The following is an 18,326-nucleotide window of genomic DNA, read 5'->3' as shown; positions in this document are numbered from 1 at the left end:
TAGTGCCCGTGTTACCACGCAATATACACCCTGTGTATCACGAGGATTGCAGAGAAGCCCGAGGCCGGGCAATATTTAGGTGATACGGAGATACACCATCGACCGCCTACACAGACGCAGCCTGTTACACCGGAAGAGAAGCTATGGCAGCCACCGTCGTTTTAAATCAGCAGCACAGGTGCAGCATCTCAATTCCCGGTCACAACCCTCTCCAAGCCGAGGAAGCGGCGATAGCGCTTGCGCTTAGCCAAAGCGACGCCAAAGTTATAATCTCAGACTCTCAGCAGGCGCGCCACAACTTTTCCTCTTTGACCGGACACACGTTTCTCCTTCTTGCCGCTTCTGTGGAGAGCCTGGGACTCTCAGACACATAGTTGGCGGCTGTGAAAAGTCCACCCTAGACCCACCTCACGTCCACCTTTCCACAGAGCTTTGGGAGAGAGCCTTGGCCAGCTCTGGCCTCGAAGTTCAGCTGCGCCTGATTGAAAGGGCAGTCGACGCGGCCCGAGCTCAAGGCATCCTGGAATGAGGACGCCTCTCAAGCATTTTCTGGATTAATTAAAGTTTATTCTCTCTCTCTCTCTCTCTCTCTCTCTCTTGTTTCGACACATCGCCCATCCAACGCCATTGACAGACCAGTGACGAATAAGGACACCCCTGACGACGAGCAATGGCGCTTCCAAGCTCTGCACATAACAGCGAATTTCTGCACTTCGACGGATTCGCTACATCAATTCTCGGCGATGTTGCGGACTTCGGCTGGCAAGCGCGGACAGCATGGGTACTACATAAGGAGCATTCACGCTCCGGCCAGTGGGGCTCGAACCACATCGAACATGTACTCCCGGCAGCTTGTAACCCCAGTGCTCCGCCGTGCCGGGGCACGCCGCCCTTCCAACGCCATCGACAGAACAGGGACAAACGAGGACACCACTGGCGGCGAGCAATGGCGCTGCCCTAGCCTCACCGATGACCGCGAATTCCTGAAATTCAAGGGTTTTGCGCTCCCAAATCTCGGCGAAGTTGCGACTTTAGCTCGCAACTGGGGACAGCATCGTTACTGCATAGGGAGATTTCAACACACCTGCGAATGGGGATCGAACCGCATCGAACATGTACTCACAGGAGCTTGTAACCCAGGTGCTTCTTCTTGCATGAACATATCTCCATTCCAACACCATCGACAGACCAGCGAAAACTGAGGACACCCCTGCCGGCGAGCAATGACGCTGCCCCAGCCATGCCGATGACCTCGAATTCCTGCACTTCGACGGATTCGGTCCGCCAAATCTCGGCGATGTGGCGGACTTCAGCTGGCAATTGGCTACAGCATGGGTACTACACACGGAGCCGTCAAACCTACCGGTGGGGCTCGAACTGCATCGAACATGTAATCACGGCTGGTTGTAACCCCGTTGCTCCTCCTTCGCTGGTCACACCGCTCATCCAAAGCCATCCACAGACCAGCGACAACTGAGAACACCCCTGCCGAAGAGCATTGGCGATACCCCAGCCATGCTGATGACCGCGAATTGCTCCACTTCAACAGATTCGCTCCGCCAAATCCCGGCGAGGTTGCCGACTTCGGCTGGAAACGGGTAGCAGCATCGGTACTACATAAACAACCTTCAACGCACCTTCCAGTGGTGCTTAACACCGCATCGAACATCTACTCACGGCTGCTTGTAACCCAGGCGGTCCTACTTGCCTGAACAGATCGCCCACCCAACGCTATCGACAGACCAGTGACAACTGAGTAGACCCCTTTAGGCGAGCAATGAATCCACCAAAGCCAAGTCGATGACCGCAAATTCCTGCACTTCGATGGATTCGCTCAGTCAAATCTCGGCGATGGTATGGATTTCAGCTGGCCGCCGGGGAGACCATGGGTACTACATAAGGAGCCTTCAATGCACCAAACCGAGGGGCTGCAACCACATCGAACTTGTGGTTCCATCGAACTTGTGAACTAACGGCGACTTGTAATTCCCGTGCTCCTCCTTCGCTGACACACTACCCGTCCAACGTCATCGACAGACCAGTGAAAACTGAGGACACCCATGCCAGCGAGCAATGGCGCTTCCCGAGCCCTGCCGACAATTGCGAATTCCTGCCCTTCGACAGATTCGCTCCGCCGAATCTCTACCATGTTGCGGACTTCGTCTGGCAACCAGGTACAGAATCGTTACTACATAGGGAGCCTCCAACGAACCTGCCATGATGCTCGAACGGCATCTCATATGTACTCACGGCTGCTTGTAGCCCTTGTGCTCCTCCTTGCTTGGACACCTCGCCCATCCAACGCCAAAAACAGACCAGAGAAAACTGAAGACACCCCTGCAGGCGAGCAATGGCATTACCCCAGCCCTGCCGATGACCGCGAATTCCTGCACTTCGACGGATTTCCTCCGCCAATTCTCAGCGATGTGTCCGACTTCGGCTGGGAACTGGGGTCAGCATCAGTATTACTTAAGGAGCTTTCACCGCACCTACAACCCAAGAGGCACAAGCATGTGCGGGTAAGCATCACCTGTCCATCTCTGACCGGGTAATTTCTGCTCGGCCGTTGCTCCATCAGAGTGTAAAGCTCATACTGAAAAGTGTGCCTGTGCCGTCTGCTGAAAATTCCCTGGTGTAAGCTGAACAAGTGCTCACATTTGACCAAAGCATCGCCAACTGTCTACAACCGCCATTCGGCCGCCGGAATTTTCCGTCGTCTTGCCCTTCTTTTATTGGCCGGCGGCCGTTCAACCTTTAACAATCCACGGCCGTTCAACTTTTACAGACGACGGCTATTCATCCTTGCTTGGGGGCCAGCTGTGTGAACCAGAGCTGCTCAACCATGGTTGAACTTTACCCACGCAACATTCTAGTCGGGCCGTTTCTCTGCAGGAGAAGGAATAAACGTCCCGTTAAAACAGTTCGCCTTAGAGAAGAGTGCTTATTCCAGCTTCTCTTTCAGACTGTCCGGCTTCTTGAGCCCTGGCATAATAATTCTGGTGCTGCAGCTTTCATCCAGCCCTAAAATGGGTATAGTCGAGCTGTTACTACAGCCAAGTGCAGAATTTATAACCTCGTAAAGCAATCATTCGTGCTTTAAGGGAAACAGTTATATTCAGCAACTGACAAAGACTGTTGATCAAAAATGTGAGGCAAGTTTATTTCCTCAATTGCTGCTGCTACACTGATGCTACTTCCATTTGATGCAACAGCTACTGTGAGAATGAACAGTGTTCCAATGGAAACCACAGCTGCCATGTTCAGGAGCACCTGCAGCACAAAACAAAAAGAAAAAAGGCCGTTAAAATTCTACATAGCTCATATGGTAACGAAACTAAGAAATCTAGTTCAAGGCACCTACAGATATTTACAATTCTCATGTGCCATCCATTTTGGTTGAAAGGGACACTACAACACTCTTGAAGCAGTGGAAGTACACGCGCACGACGTTATATTACACTGCCAGGAATACCTGATCCAAATATTACACCTGCACATGGAGCGGTGGGCGCGCAAATCACTGTAAATACGTGGTAAAACCAACTGCACTCTTTTCAATTTTGCTTATTATGCACCCCTGGCATGACCTAAACAACATCAATACGGCCATGGCAGTAGCTGGTCAACTTCGCTGCTTATTTCTTGCATTTTCTCTTCTTCGGTGCTGTGTACCAACCTCATCTAAGCGTGAACCTGTACGTAGAGTTTTGGGGGTTCTTTTGTGTTTTGAGTGTGCAAGGAGTTTGATTGATTGACTGAATAGTCCTCGTTCAATGAGATCCCTCTACAACAAACGTTCATTACTGTGAACAAACCCTACCCGACTGAGCACGCGCTTGCGAATAGGCGGCGATGTTTGCTTTTTCGTGGCATTAGACGCAGAATAGACCCCTTCACGTTGCGTATAAAAGAAAAAAACTCCCCGGCCTGTGATAAAGCGAAGGCCCACAAAGAGAACACCGTGAGCCGCACCCCACTCATGGTGAGAGCGGACATCTTTCGCGCGTTCAGCCGAGGTGCCCCTGAACTACAAATGGGTAAAGAAAAGAAATAGTTTCCAAGGAAACAGAACCCGAGAAAGCAATAGGAAAGGTTTTCAGCCAGAAATCCGATAAAAATGAAAATGGGAAAACGCTGTTTTTGCTAAGCTCACATTTTTACACTATTCGCGTGTTTCATTTTTTTCAAAAGGGAAGTTTTAGCTCCGAAATGTTCAGCAGCCGCACATTGTATTTTGCCTTGGTCAAAGTGGCCCAGCTATCGAACTCACACGATAGTGCGGTAAAACCGCCCAGCCGCATGTATAAACAGAGCTCGTGCGATAAAAAAACCTGCATTTCGTACAAAACACCTCCATTCCTCACGATGTCATCAAGAGCACCGGCAATCAATTCAGACATTCTAGCCCCCTCCGGTGCACCTACCACCTTTCCGTCAGCAACGCTAGACATATCGGGCGCCGTCATCATCAGTATATTGAATTTAGCATCCTCGAGCCACACCGTGAGACTGAAGCGGAAGTGCCAAATGGAGCCGCAACAAGTTTCTGCATCGAACCTTAGTCCCGCAAGAAAATTACCAGCAAAAGTGAACTTACCGAACTTTCTTTGTCCGGGCTCTGGAGAACGCCGCCGTTCGTCGATCGTTTGCAGCAGCATTTCAGCTTATCATTAACCTCACGTGTTTCCAAAGTGGCAAGCAGGCTTTATCCACAAAGCGCGAATACATGTCCCACAAAAGACTGATAATGTGCCTTTTCAAATATACCAGTAGCAAGCCAATATTTTGTCTTCACTATTCATTATCTTTGATTCAGCATGTTAGGTTAACATTTTTGCGTCCTCATTCATTCGTCCATGAGTGCACATGTATATACAGCACACTGTATGGTGGCTTCGCGCGTGTCCATTCATGACCTTCAAAATTCCGGCGATTAGGCATGGACGGTGCCAGACCTGCGACAGACGTCAGCCGTTCACCTTTCGAAGAGCAGGTGCGTGCAGATTCATAAGCGCAAAAGGATAACGGACGTTTCCAAAAGAACTTTTGAACAACGGCTGCTTACGAAAGCCGACTACTCTATAACTGGACAACAGCCATTCATCATTTGTTCCTCTGCAAGCGGAAACAAAGCGGTCGACTGGTTTCCGTGCACAAGCGGATCATCTTTTGTAATCCCATTTTCAAGCAACGAGTGAGTACGTGCCGGCGGGAAACCTGCCACCTGTCTTTTGATTGAACGTTGCTGGAGCAAGTGCCGTTCATCGCCGTTGGTTGATCCGTCGGATAACGTCAGAGTAACTTTTGTCGAGGGGAATGTGTTGACCGTTAACGAGCGAAAGGTGACAAACTTAAGCACATGGGCTGCCGAAAACGTGGCCGTATTCAAACAGTTTATCTCATGTTCAACCCTGGCCAGTTTGTTACCGATGGTCGAGCATCACGGAGAACAGCCATAGGTTGGCCGGTCAAGAACATGACTTGCTGTGCTGCCTGGGAATGGGGCTTGACACCTCATCGAACGTGTTCTCACGGCTGCTTCTAACCCCGGTGCTCCTCCTTGCCTGGACACAGCGCCAAACAAAGCCATGAACAAATCAGCGACAATAAGGACACCCGGGCCAGCGAGCCATGGCGCTGCCCCAGCCTACTGATGACCGCGAATACCTGCACTTCGATGGATTCGTTCCGCCAAATATCGGCGATGTTGGTTACTTCGGCTGGCAACCGGGAAAGCATCAGTACTACATAAGGAGATTAACGCACCTACCTTAGGGGCTCTACACGGCATCGAACATGTACTCACAGCTGCTTGTAATACAATTGCTCCTTCTTGCCTGGACACACCGCCGTCCAACGCCATCGACATTCAAATGTCAACTCAGGACACCATTGCCGGCAAGGAATAGAGCTGCCCCAACCCTGCCGATGACCGCGAATTCCTGCACTTCTATGGATTTGCTCTGCCAAATCTCGGCGAAGTCCGACTTCGGCTGGACACTGGGGTCAACATCGGTGCTACTTAGGGAGGCCTCAACGCACCTCCAAGTGGTGCTTGACACCGCATCGAACATGTACTCACGGCTGCTTGTAACCCAGGTGCTCCTTCTTGCCTGGACACACCGCCCATCCAACGCCATCAACAGGCCAGCAACAAATGAGGACACCCCCGCCGCCGAGCAATGGCGCTGCCCCAGCCCTGATGATGACTTCGAATTTCTGCACTTCGGCCGATTCGCTCCGCCAAATCTCGGCTATGTTGCAGACTTCGGCTGGCAACCGGGGACACCATGGGTACTACACAGGGAGCCTTCAATGCACCTACCAGTGCTGCTCGAAACGCATCGAACATGTGCTCACAGATGTTTGAACCCCGGTGCTCCTCCTTGCCTGGACACACCGCCCATCCAACGCAATCGACAGACCAGCGACAACTGCGGACACCCCTGACGGCGAGCAATGGCAGTGCCCAAGTCCTGCAAATAACAGCGAAATTCCTGCACTTCGACGGATTCGCTCCATAAAAACTTGGTGATGTTGCGAACTTTGTCTGGCTAACTGGGACAGCATGGGTAGTACCTAAGGAGCCTTCAACGCACCGACCAAGGACGTGAACCACATCGAACATGTACTTATGGCTGCTTGTAACGCAGGTGCTCCTTCTTGCATGGACACATGGCACATCAAACCACACCGACAGACCAGCGACAACTGGGGCGGCCCTGACACCAGCAATGGCGCTGACCCAGCCCTCGCGATGAGTGCAAATTCCTGCAGTTCGAAAGATTCGCTCCGTAAAATTTCGGTGATGCTGCAGACTTCGGCTGGGAACCGGGGACAGCATGGGCCAGACTACATAGGGAGCCTTGAACGCACCGACCAGGGTGGCGGGAACCACATCGAACATGTACTCACGGCTCCTTCTAACCCCATTTGTCCTCCTTGCCTGGAAACACCGGCTATCCAACGCCATCGACCGACTAGCGACAACTGAGCAGACCCCTGCCGGCGAGCAATGGTGCTTCCCCAGCATTGCCTATGACTTCGAATTTCTGCACTTCAACGGATTCGCTTAGCCCAATATCGGCGATGTTGCGGACTTCTGCTGGCAACCGGGGACACCATGGGTACTACACAAGGAGCCTGCAATGCAACTACCATTTGTGCTCGAAACGCATCGAACATGTGCTCAGGCATGCTTGTAACCACGGTGCTCATTCTTGCCCGTACACACCGCCCATCCAACGCCATCGACAGACCAGCGACAACTAAGAACACCTCTGCCGGAAAGGAATGGCGGTGCCCCGGCCATGCCGATGACCGCGAATGGCTCCAGTTCGACGGATTCGCTCCGCCAAATCACGGCGAGGTTCCCGACTTCAGCTGGAAACGGGGGACAGCATCGGTACTACAAAGGAGCCTTCAACTTACCTTTTTAGTGGTGCTTGACACTGCATCGAACATGTATTTATTGCTGCTTGTAACCCAGGTGCTCCTTCTTGCCTGAACACATCGCCCATCCAACGCCATGGACAGACCAGCGACAACTGAGGAGAACTCTCATAACGAGCAATGGCACTGCGCCAGCCCTGCCGATGAGCGGGAATACCAGCACACAATAATAATAATAATAATAATACTTCAGTGATGACATGAGTAAATACAAAACAAGGCACGGGTCTGCCAAAGCCGCAGTGGGATTGAACGGCAGTGCCTGGCCGACAGCGACAGAGCCATCAATAACAGATCATTCGCTTGAAAACAGTAGTTAGAAGAAAAGAGAGTGAGACCGCACCACGAAAAACACACAACACATGACAGGGTCCGGTCACAGACTAATGCGTCTAAGACCTTTTTTCAGGTTGGACGTTGGATGGGTGGTGTGTCCACCCAAAGAGGAGCACCTGGGATAGAAGCTGCCGTGAGTACACGTTCAATGCGGTTCCAGCCCCACTGGCAGTTCGGTTATTGGCTCCTTTTGTAGTACTCATGTAGTCCTCGGTTTCCAGACGAAGTACGCAACATCGCCGATATTTGGCGGAGCGAATTCTTTGAAGTGGAGCAATTCGCGGTCATCGGCAAGGCTGGGGCACAGCCATTGCTCGCCGCCAGAGGTGTCCTCATTTGTCGCTTGTCAGTCGATGGCGTTCGATGGGTGGTGTGTCAAGGCAAGAAGGAGCATCGGGGTTACAAGCAGCCGTGAGTTTTTGTTCGATGTGGCTCGAGCCCCCCAGGTTCGGTGCGTTAAAGGCTCCTTATGTAGTACCCATGCTGTCCCCGGTTGCCATCCGAAGTCCGCAACATCGCCGAGATTTGATGGAGCGAATCCGTCGAAGTGCAGGATTTTGCGGTCATCGGCAGAGCTGGGGCAGTGGCAATGCTCGCCGCCAAGGGTGTCCTCAGCTGTTGCTGGTCTGTCGGTGGTGTTGAATGGGCGGTGTGTTTAGGCACGAAGCGGCACAATATGGTCACCGCTCCTCCTTTCGTGCCTCCTCCCAACCGGGTCACTTTTGCGCCTTAGGTACAAACAGGATTTGAAACATGCTGGCTGGTGCTGTCGATTCCCAGAGAGATGACAGCCGAGTAGCGCACTCCTTCGTGCGTTCGATAATGACGCCATCACTTCCCGAGAAGCAGCGGATATGTTCAGTTGCCAAGAGGATTTCATTTCAATCTGAGACGAAATGTTTCATGAGGGTGTATATTAACTCGTAATGTATTTTTTACATTGATAGTCGATTTCTCAGGAACGGCTCCCGTTATTTTAAAACAGAATAATCTGTCTTCAATGAAGCAATGTAAGTTAGTATTCAAAATTGCTTTTATTTACACTTTCCAATGTATTTTCAGCACTTTAAGAGAGTAAGTACACGCTTAAAAAAATATCTCCGAACAGTATATAACAAGTTGAATTCAAAGACAGCTCCTTTTAGGGCCCCAAAACACTCTGCACCACCTTTGTAAATTTTGAAAAGGTGCAGAAAAGAACTTAACTTATTGTGCGGTGATGACAGAAAACCTAATGGACGGAATATTATAAAAATTATATCTGCCCTAATAAATGATTATATACTAACAAGAATACTCTGTAACTACAGTAGAAGGCGTAGCCAGTCTCTTTGTATTTAAAAGGGCGAATTGGCTAAGATAAAACGCCAAACACGTACTAAACAATGAATTACCCGCCCATTGTAAACAACCTTTTTTATTTTACAAAGTTTCTCTTTTTGTTCATTTCCCTATTGTACCTTTGATCAGCAGAGAAACTACGTTTGATTCTCCATATTAGTGTTTTCATCACCGGTGAAGTTGGTGCTGGGAAACTTGTCTGCTTCGAAATAAATTTTTATAGTAATGTGAACTCTGTAAGGACAAAACCGAAAGGACCATGATAAGTTCTTCGTCTAATCACAAGTTAGTCTCGTCAGAAGACCTGCCAAAGGAAAATCATGCAAATATCTTGCATAAGGACGGTGAACGAAGTACACTCACAATAGAGAATATTGACAAAAAAAACTTTTTTTTGATTTCGCAGACTGACAGAAGACTGTCTTCAAGTGCTCTTTCCTGGTTTTGTTCAATCCAGGAATGACCGTGAGCTTACACCTGCCGCCTGAAGCCATAATGCCGCAGAGACTGAGAGTGAAATCCTGGTAATCTCGGCGATAACACGAGAGGACTCGTGACGCCAACCGACACGAACGCACGTGCTCCCTCTGAGAAATAGTATTTGTCATTAGAGCGGCGGCCTCCGCGCAGAGAAAGTCTCTGTAACCGCTTTTTTTTTACTTTTCTTCACCTTATAGTTTTCCGCTCAGCAAAGCTGCCACACAACTCTCCGTTCCTCCTTTTTTTTCTTTGCTTTGCTGCTGGTGCGGTGGGTAAAGAGAGAAAAAAAGTGGTATCTTTATGGACTTCATTTTCGTTGTCCCCTTCGTTCCCCCGTGGCGCGAATCGAATTTGCGTGGACGTTTCTTTTAACTTTTCTTTTCCTCTGGTCACGTGATTGTCCCGCCGCACAACGCCAAGACTTCCATGCTCGCTAACCAGATCGCGAGCAGTGGTGGTCACACCAAAAATTGTTTGTCTTAACTGAAGAGTACATGCAAGACTGTTCATCCTAACCAAATTTTTGGGGGGAGTGGCTCAATGGAAAACTAAGCAAACGTTGTCACGCTGTTCATTAAAAGCGAGAATTCGTCTTGACGGAGTTCTTCTTAACCCGAGTTCTCTCTAGTGCAATATTATAAATTGCTAGAACGGCAAATTTAACTAAATATATCTATTTTCATAGCGTTACAGTGTGCAAAGCAGTAATAAGACTAGTTCTGTGCAACAAGATTTTTACAGAAATGGCTATTGATTACATACCGCATGACTCAATGCTTTTGCTAATAGAGAACTCGAAGTTATGTGGCAGTCAAGTTACTTTTTTGTCACATTACTCACTAGATGCGAAAAAAATCATAATTTTAGACCTCAAAATCATTACCATCATGTTAGTTTCTTTTGGGGAGAAGGCCTCTTCCTGTTTCAAAAGATTCGTGAACTTTTTATGAGTTCGTATATCGTCTCTAACAAATAGTTACTAAAAAATTACCATCATAACGGAATAATTATTCGGTACGTGTTGCCTTTTCTTGCTTAAAAACAATTTTGAACTGGCAATTCTAGTTTTTACATGCCCAATAAAACATTCTCAAAATTTTTAGCAAGGATGTTTTCTAAAATGAATGAGTTCTTAGTATCCTCTTGGGTTACTTGTACGTTCGACCATTTCATGCTCGTATAGCTGAATCATTAGGTCATCATTAGAATCATCAACAGCCTATGGAGGTTTACTGCATAATAAAGGCCGCGGCGTTTGACCACCCACTACTGTATGTGCTGCGCGAGTCATATACTTGCCACGGAATTTTGGTTTTGTTTGTTTATTCATCGCATTAGCAGCCTTCTCCTTATAGTGCCATTACATCGTATTCTTTTCTTTGCTGTCCTGGTCCACCGTTTGGCAGTTCTTCTAACACATCGCCAGTCCAAGTACATTATTACCTGCTAATTTTAACTTTGATATCTCCTACGCGAGTTTAGTCCCGTTTCATGATGCTCGTATCTTGTCGCCAAGTTTAACTCCTATATATTATACGCACCGTGGCTTGTTGTACCGTGCCACGTTTGCTTCCCACTTGTCTATGAAGGCTATAAGCTTTGCAGCCTTTGCGTATAACATGTTGAGCCTATTGATTGAATGCTTTCTTTTAGGTGTCGTTATAGCCTACTTTTTTATGTGTAAGTGCTTCTAGAGTGCACCCGAACCCACTCCTTTGCTTCACCGGATTTACTTGTGGTTTTTGGAGTCAGATTTTACTAGATTTATTAGGTTGATCTTCGTATACTTGTGCTAGTGTTCATTTTGAAGCAGAAGGCGTTTTCAGCTTACTTATTGGTAAATACTTCAGATGTAGTCGTAGGGTTTTTTTGAAGCCCCACTGCGAAGCCTTCAGCATGTACATGATTTATCATGTAGTACAGTTGCCCTACTGATTCAATTAGCAAGACTATGTCGTCTGCAAACCTCAAATTACTCAAGTATTCTACGTTTATTCATAAACCTGCATTTTCCAGGCCAAGCATCTTCAATACGACCTCGAGAGATGCTGTGAACAAGTGTATTGAGAAGTTTTAATCTTGTTGCACTCCTTCTTACTTCGGTAAGATTTGGCTTTCTTTGTGAAAGATTATCGCGACCATACATTCTTTACGTAGATCTTCTACGAGTCTTAAGTATTTTTCGTTCTTTATTCCTTCCCTAACTGCCCAGGTGTATATTTAATGAACGCTTTATTGTAGTCTCGAAATGTCGTTCAATCAGGTTTATTTTACACAGCACTAAATAGTATTACTTGATCAGACGACGTGGCTGTAAGTCACTGTGTCCACTTTTCGAAACGCAGCTTCTTCGCTGAGTTATAAAAGTCTACGCTGTCACGTATGAGGTTAACCTCGGTAAACAGCCTGCTAACAACCGACAGCAGTTTCATGGGTCTGTTATCATCAAGATTTTTGTTATCTCGCTCCTTGCGAATCGTAAGTCTGCATTTTTCTTATGTAATGGGTATTGTCAAAGTGCTTGAGCACCATGAAGATTGTTTACCCAGCTTTTCCCGTAAATACATTCATCCTCTTTTAAAAGGTTCATTGTTTTACTGTTCTCACTTCCACCCTTTTGTCTTTTATTTTTATTTAGCTCTCATTTGCTTCTGTTTTAGTTACTAGCTCCTCGTCGCAAGCTTAGTTGGCAGCTTCAGTTCTGCGTCTTGTTCAAACATCCCGTATGTATTTCGTAGTGGAGAATACTTGTGCTACTTTTATTACTTTGTCCCTAATACGCATAATGTTACCCTGTTCCTCTGTGAGTGCTACAATGTGGATGTCCCGAAAGCGAGCTTCCTCTTTCTTTCCTTCAAGGTTCCGCCCATCTCCAGCGTTTTCATAGCCACCGCAATCTTATACACGCCAAGTTGTTCGTTTTTGTGTAACCAATATTTACCACTGCTCCCCTATATTATTGGCGCAAGCAAAACAAAAATTTCATGTTCTTACGTTTTGCAATACTTTCTGTGTTTTCTAGGTTAGTTTGCAGCAGAATCGGGGATTGGCGGTTGTTAGATTGTGTTTTAGCATTTAAACCTGTCCTTTTTCTCATCGGGTATGGGCGGGACATGTTTCTCAAGCGTTATTTTGAACTCTTGCATGCTGTCTCTGACTGCCCCCATGGTTGGTTTTGTAGGTTTCCTATATTCACCCTTTCTTATTTTAGGTTTAGTATTATTTTCCACCTATCTATTCTATTGTAGCGTGTCCCGAATCTTACCTAGCACCTCCACGTGCTGTACAATACCCAGAATTCCACATAAAATGATGTCAAATTTTTTCTCCCGTGGGGACTTTTTCCTGTCAATTCCCAATTGTTTGTTTGCAAAACAACGCGCTCATTGCCGGTACGTCACCTCTTACCGTAAATGCACCCAATGTATTTCCTTGATAACTGCCAGCCCATATTTCAGTTTGCCACACACCTTTGTGCTATTTTCCTCACCCCAAATATTGCGTTGAAGTCTCTCATCACAAACATTACTGGGGTCCTTCCCTTCTTTGCGAACTCGACAGCTTTGTAGAAACTATGCGCTCCGTTGTCGTCCTACTGGCTCTTACAGCGTAGGCTTCTAGCTTGTTAACCTTAACTGCTCCTTACCTTAATCACAATGATTCCGACTCTGTTCTTATTACTGAAAAATTCTTCGATGTTTTATGCTATCTTTCAGTAGAATAAAAATCCCATTCACTGTGAATGCTTTTTTTTAGGTCCTTGGTAGCTTAGGATGGACCCATTACTCAAGCTTATGAGGTATTCTCTCTTACGTTTACACTAACTAAGCCCTATATAATCCCACCAATTGTCTAAAGCTCATCTAATAGTACAACTACGGTTTTCTCAATATAAAAATTTGGTGCATTACACTTGAGGAATTATGATCCAGAGGTGGCTTGTCCGGATACTAAGGTTTTGAGCAACCCCTGCTAAGCATATTCCTGTGTTCAGGTTCTCCACTGCTGCTGGTGGCCGAGGGCCGATGGTTGGGTTTGTCAATCATTGAAGGTGACCGCCCGGGTACAGCCGTACCTGGGTGGCCTCGTCTTTTTGTGTCGACTGAGTGGTGTTTCTGTACCACAGAGCCCATTTACCCTTGTTACACCTGCCTGGTTCAGTTCCTAATGCATTCGACATGTTTATTACTTCGAGACTAGGCTGCACTCTATATATGTTGAAGAGATTGACAGCCATAGAAAAAGTAGGCACCTCGCGCATGATTTGATATTGAATCTCTTCTTATCAGGCCCATTACAGGCGGAGAAAATGCTTATCGCTGATTTTACCTCGGTACTTTCGCGTTGTTCTGCGAAACATTGCGGTGGTTTTGGGCGTATTATCATTAAGGTCGCACATTCATACGGAGCTAGGGCAACATGAATGATTTGTAGTAGGCACGGGAGCAGTGCTTCCGGCATTCCTCCAAAACAACCAATTTTTCGGCTGCAAGCTTTGTTTGCTGCCTTATTGGTCGCCCCGATATTGGTCTGCGGATCCCGAACCGATAGTAACGCCTCTGCTCTCGCCTTGCCCAGATGGTCTCTACTACGACTGCATGCCGCCAGTGGACGGAACGGCTATTGCGCACCCTGCCAACGCATCCCCATCCGAATCGACAACCTCTACACCCCCTGCTTCTAACCTAAATAGCCAGAGAGAGAGAGAGAGAGAAACTGACTTTATTGTGAAATAAATATCCTGCGGAGGTGGGTTCAAGTGCGACGCAGGGCACCCCCACCCCGACTATACTGTCGTCCTCGCGACGATGCCTCGGCCCGGGCTTCCGCGCGGGCGGCGCCACAAAGGCCTCCGAGAGTCACCCCCGTTCCCCTCTCCTGCGCCTCCCTGCGCTTCTGCCGGCCGAGAGCCGCCTCCAGCCGCTGGATTGTCCTTCGCGGTGTTTCGTACTCGTGAGAGTTCATCGATTCCGTGGTTTCCTGGGGCAGACACTCGACATACCCCCGCGCACTGTGTTCCGCACAACCCCATAGCAAGTGGGCCACCGTCGCATTCGCACTCGCACACTCCCTACACTTTGCGTCCACGTATACCTCGGGGCACACGTATCGCGCCTACACCGGAGTCAGTACCGAGTCGGTCTGCAATTGTCTATACAGGACGGCTTCGCCTCGGGTGAGCCTCGGGTGCGGCGGCGGCCGCTCCCTCCTACCGAGCCTGTACCACTGCAGGATTTCTCCACCGTTGAGTAGAGGTTCTTGCTCCATTGGCTCTTCACCCTCCGTGCGTGAGACGAGGGGTGGCGCCACGCGACCGGAAAGTTCACGCGCGAAGGCGTCCGCAGTCTCGTTGCGGTTCGGATGCGCTCCCGTCGCGGTCCCCGAGTGCGCCGGGAACCACCAGACGTAAGTGACCTGCTCGCACGTGCCCCCCGCACGGGCACCACCAGCTATCTTCACGGCCTGCGCGCACACCGCGTTCTTCGCATATCCCGATATGGCTGTCCTAGAGTCACTCAAGATCGTAGTACATTCCGGATCCGCCAGCGCCAGCGCGATCGCGACCTCTTCCGCCTGCGCGGCGGTCGAGACCCTCACGCTGCAGGCTCTGCGCGTCTCTCCGGTCCTGGCCGACACTGCTACGGTCACGTACATGTTCGGGCGGTGCGGGCACCTCGCCGCGTCCACGTAAGCGGCCCCGGCGTCGTCGTTGTAGATCTCGGCCAGCGCCTTGGCCCTGGCCGCCCGCCGTTCTCGGTTGCTGTCGGGGTGTACGTTCCGCGGCAGCGGCAGCACCCGCACTCTTCTCCGCACCTTCTCCGGCAGGCCGTTCTTCTCCCGTAGTCTTCTGCCCAGGCCCAAGCTTCTCAGGATATTTCTTCCGGTTCACGTGGTCTGCAGTCTTTCCAGCTGAGACGCTCGCTGAGACTTCCCAATCTCCTCTAGCGTGTTGTGGACGCCCAGCTCCAGCAGCTTCTGCGTGCTGGTGCGGTTCAGGAGCCCCAGCGCCGCATTGTACGTCTTGCGGATCGCCGCGTTGATGCGGTTCCTCTCGCTGCGCTTCCACGGGAGAAAGGCGCCCACGTAGGCAACGTGGCTCGTGGCGAAGGACCGCACCAACCGCAACAGGCTCTCCTCCTTCATGCCACTGCATCTGTTGGCCACCCGCTTGATCCGTTTCGTGGCCATCCCCATCTTTGTGATTACTCTCTCCACCGTGGCTCCGTTGCCGCCGTTCGCCTCCAGCAGCATCCCGAGCACTCGCAGCTTGCTGACTCTGGGGATCTCCGTCCCGTCGCACGTGAACAACTTGATCTTACTCGCCTCTTCCTCGGCTCTCTTGCGGTACCTGCCCGGCGGTGGAATCACCAGCAACTTGGACTTTTGCGGGGAGCACTTTAGTCCGGTGCCCGCCAGCTGCTGTTCGATCGCCGCTATCGCCTCCTGCAGCGAACTCTCGATGTGGCCGTCGCTCCCCCCGGGGCCCCACAGCGTAATGTAGTCTGCATATATCGTGTGTCCAACCTGCGGGATCCCCGAGAGGCGTTTGGCTACCCCGACCATCACCAGGTTGAACAGCACCGGCGAGATCACCGCTCCCTGGTGGGTACCCACGCTGCCCAGCTCTCTCTCCGGCAGCTCCAGGTCCCCCGCTTGTAGTTCCAACGTCCGGTGCGACAGAAAGTCGCGGATGTAGTCGTGGGAACTCTTGCCCAGACCCACTTCCGAAACCTGCGCCAATATGGCCGAGTGCCTGACTTTATCGAAAGCACTCTGCAGGTACAGGCCCAGCACGGCTCTATTGTCGTGCGACGTTGTCGGACGCTCTAGTATCTCGTGCTGTAGTTGTATCATTGCGTCCTGCGTGCTGAGCCTCTCTCGGAACCCTAGCATCGAGTCCGGGTAGAGGCCCTTCTCCTCCAGATACCGCTGCCATCTGTTGTTCAACACGTGCTCCAGGACTTTCCCGATGCACGACGTGAGGAAAATCGGCCGCATGTTCTCGATACCAGGCTGCTTACCCGGCTTGGGTATCAGTATTGTCTTGGTCACCTTCCACTGCCTCGGCAATCTTCCCTCGCGCCAGCATGGGTTGAAATACCCCGTCAGCGCTTCTGTCGGCCCGTCGCCCAGGTTTCACAGGGCTTTGTTGGTGATTCGGTCGGGGCCCGCCGCGGACTTGCAGTTTATGTTCTGCAGCGCCGCGCGGACCTCCCACTCCTCAATGTCGTGTTCAGGTCCGGGTTGCTCGGGCCTCTGTAGTCGCCGTGGCTCTCGCTGGGAGTTCTAGGGAGAAATTTATCGTTGAGCCGTTTACACGTCTCTTCCTTCCCCAACTTCTTGGTCGCGCAGTGCATGATCTGGGCGAGTCGGTGCTGCTGGTAACTCTTGCTGTTGGTATCGTCCAGCAAGTGCCTCAGTAGTTTCCATGTGCGGCTCTGGTGGAGCTGCCCGTCCGCCTCTCTGCAGATGGCGTGCGACTGCTGGGTGCACAGCTGGCGACTGTATCGCTCTATCTCCCTGCCGATCTCGGCGGCCTTCTTCCTGAGATTCCTGTTGTTTCTGTTCTTACGCCAGCGCCTCTGCAGGGCCTGTCTGACCTCTATCAGGTGCGCCAGGCGGCTGTCCATTTTCTGTACTTCTTCGTCGGTCTCCATCTCCGTGGTCGCTCCCTTGATCTTGCGCTTCAGGGCGTCCGACCAGCTCTCGATGCCTGCGATTTCCTCGCCGAGCTCCTCGCTCTCCTCTCGGAAGCGATCCAAGTTCGTGAGCTTGTGTTTGCGCTTGCCCCTGCCGACCTCGTCTGCCGACGCCGGCAGGTCCAGCTCGATTATGAAGTGGTCGCTCCCGAGGTTCTGCCCCGTGTTCTTTCATGCCACCCCGCCTCTGGCCTCCTTCCTCTTGCGGACGAAGGGCTGTAGGACATTCCGTCGAAAGGCAATTCGGAGCAGGTCAACTTGTAGTAGGGCAATTCGTCGCATAGGGCAATTCGTAATAGGGGAATTCGTGAAGATGACCATCGGTCACCCTATTAGAAGTTTCTTGTGTGTTTGGGAGTGCTGTGAACTAGACTAGTTGGTAGTGATTCATTCTAAGACTACGCGAAACAACAAAGACCTAGGCATACACAAGATAGGACACAGTGGAGGCTAACAAGTGATTTTTATTCAGGAAAAACAACTTAAGAAAATCAAAGCCTTCTTGCAACATGACCGCGTCGTACATTAAAAACATGAACAATTATTCAAACTATATACATCATGCTGCCACGCAAATAGATCAGGAGGTACCCTTATTCCTTTATCACGAATCAAAAAGAGCTATATCGCTGTTATCAAGAAGATTGTCACACAGTGATGGGCAATACAAGATTTTGGTAGAAGTAACGTTTATTGTCGCGAACTTGTGCCCCGCAATAAACTGGTGTCACATCACGAAGAGTTGTATTTGCGTCCGAAACTCTGGATATAACCTTCTGCTTACCACGTACTGCTTCTGGCGCAAGCCTCTAGGATACCCGTGTTGTCTGTTCCGTCGAAGCGTTGAAGAATTCTTTGAAGGCCCTTGTTGTAGGCTTGCTGCTTCCGCGACACCCTTGTAGCAGTGACCCCGCTGCCGCTTGAGTGAGCTTCATTTCGCTCAGGGCCTTCTCTTTCTTCAGACAGTGCAGGAACACCCACAAGTTCGGTGAAGCGCGCCTTACGTTGCTCTGACAA

The 18,326-nt window shown here is 50.0% G+C and overlaps 1 protein-coding gene across 1 annotated transcript; it reads right to left on the bottom strand.

Annotated features, from left to right (window-relative positions):
- Positions 1-15,495: 15,495 nt before the first annotated feature.
- LOC144160720 (uncharacterized) lies at positions 15,496-16,608 on the bottom strand. Its single transcript, XM_077691915.1, has 3 exons — positions 16,225-16,608; positions 15,817-16,134; positions 15,496-15,669 (listed from the first exon to the last, which is right to left on the bottom strand). The coding sequence occupies exons 1-3, from the start codon at positions 16,606-16,608 to the stop codon at positions 15,496-15,498; spliced, it is 876 nt and encodes a 291-aa protein (XP_077548041.1).
- Positions 16,609-18,326: the final 1,718 nt, after the last annotated feature.

This window comes from Haemaphysalis longicornis, unplaced genomic scaffold, assembly GCF_048455015.1.
Source record: "Haemaphysalis longicornis isolate Haplotype H1 unplaced genomic scaffold, Haemaphysalis longicornis Haplotype H1 scaffold_11, whole genome shotgun sequence".
Classification (NCBI taxonomy): domain Eukaryota; kingdom Metazoa; phylum Arthropoda; class Arachnida; order Ixodida; family Ixodidae; genus Haemaphysalis; species Haemaphysalis longicornis.
The sequence above is the reverse complement of the archived record's forward strand: the minus strand, read 5'-3'. Positions and strand labels throughout refer to the sequence as shown.

Bases quoted from the DNA above. Each gene is read 5' to 3' on its own strand.
- LOC144160720 (XM_077691915.1), bottom strand. From the start codon at position 16,608: ATGCGGCCGATTTTCCTCACGTCGTGCATCGGGAAAGTCCTGGAGCAC. The intron at 16,135-16,224 runs GTGGGTACCCAC...GGGATCCCGCAG, and splicing joins CGGAGAGAGAGCTGGGCAGC to GTTGGACACACGATATATGC. The intron at 15,670-15,816 runs GTAATCACAAAG...CTCCCGTGGAAG, and splicing joins ACGGAGCCACGGTGGAGAGA to CGCAGCGAGAGGAACCGCAT.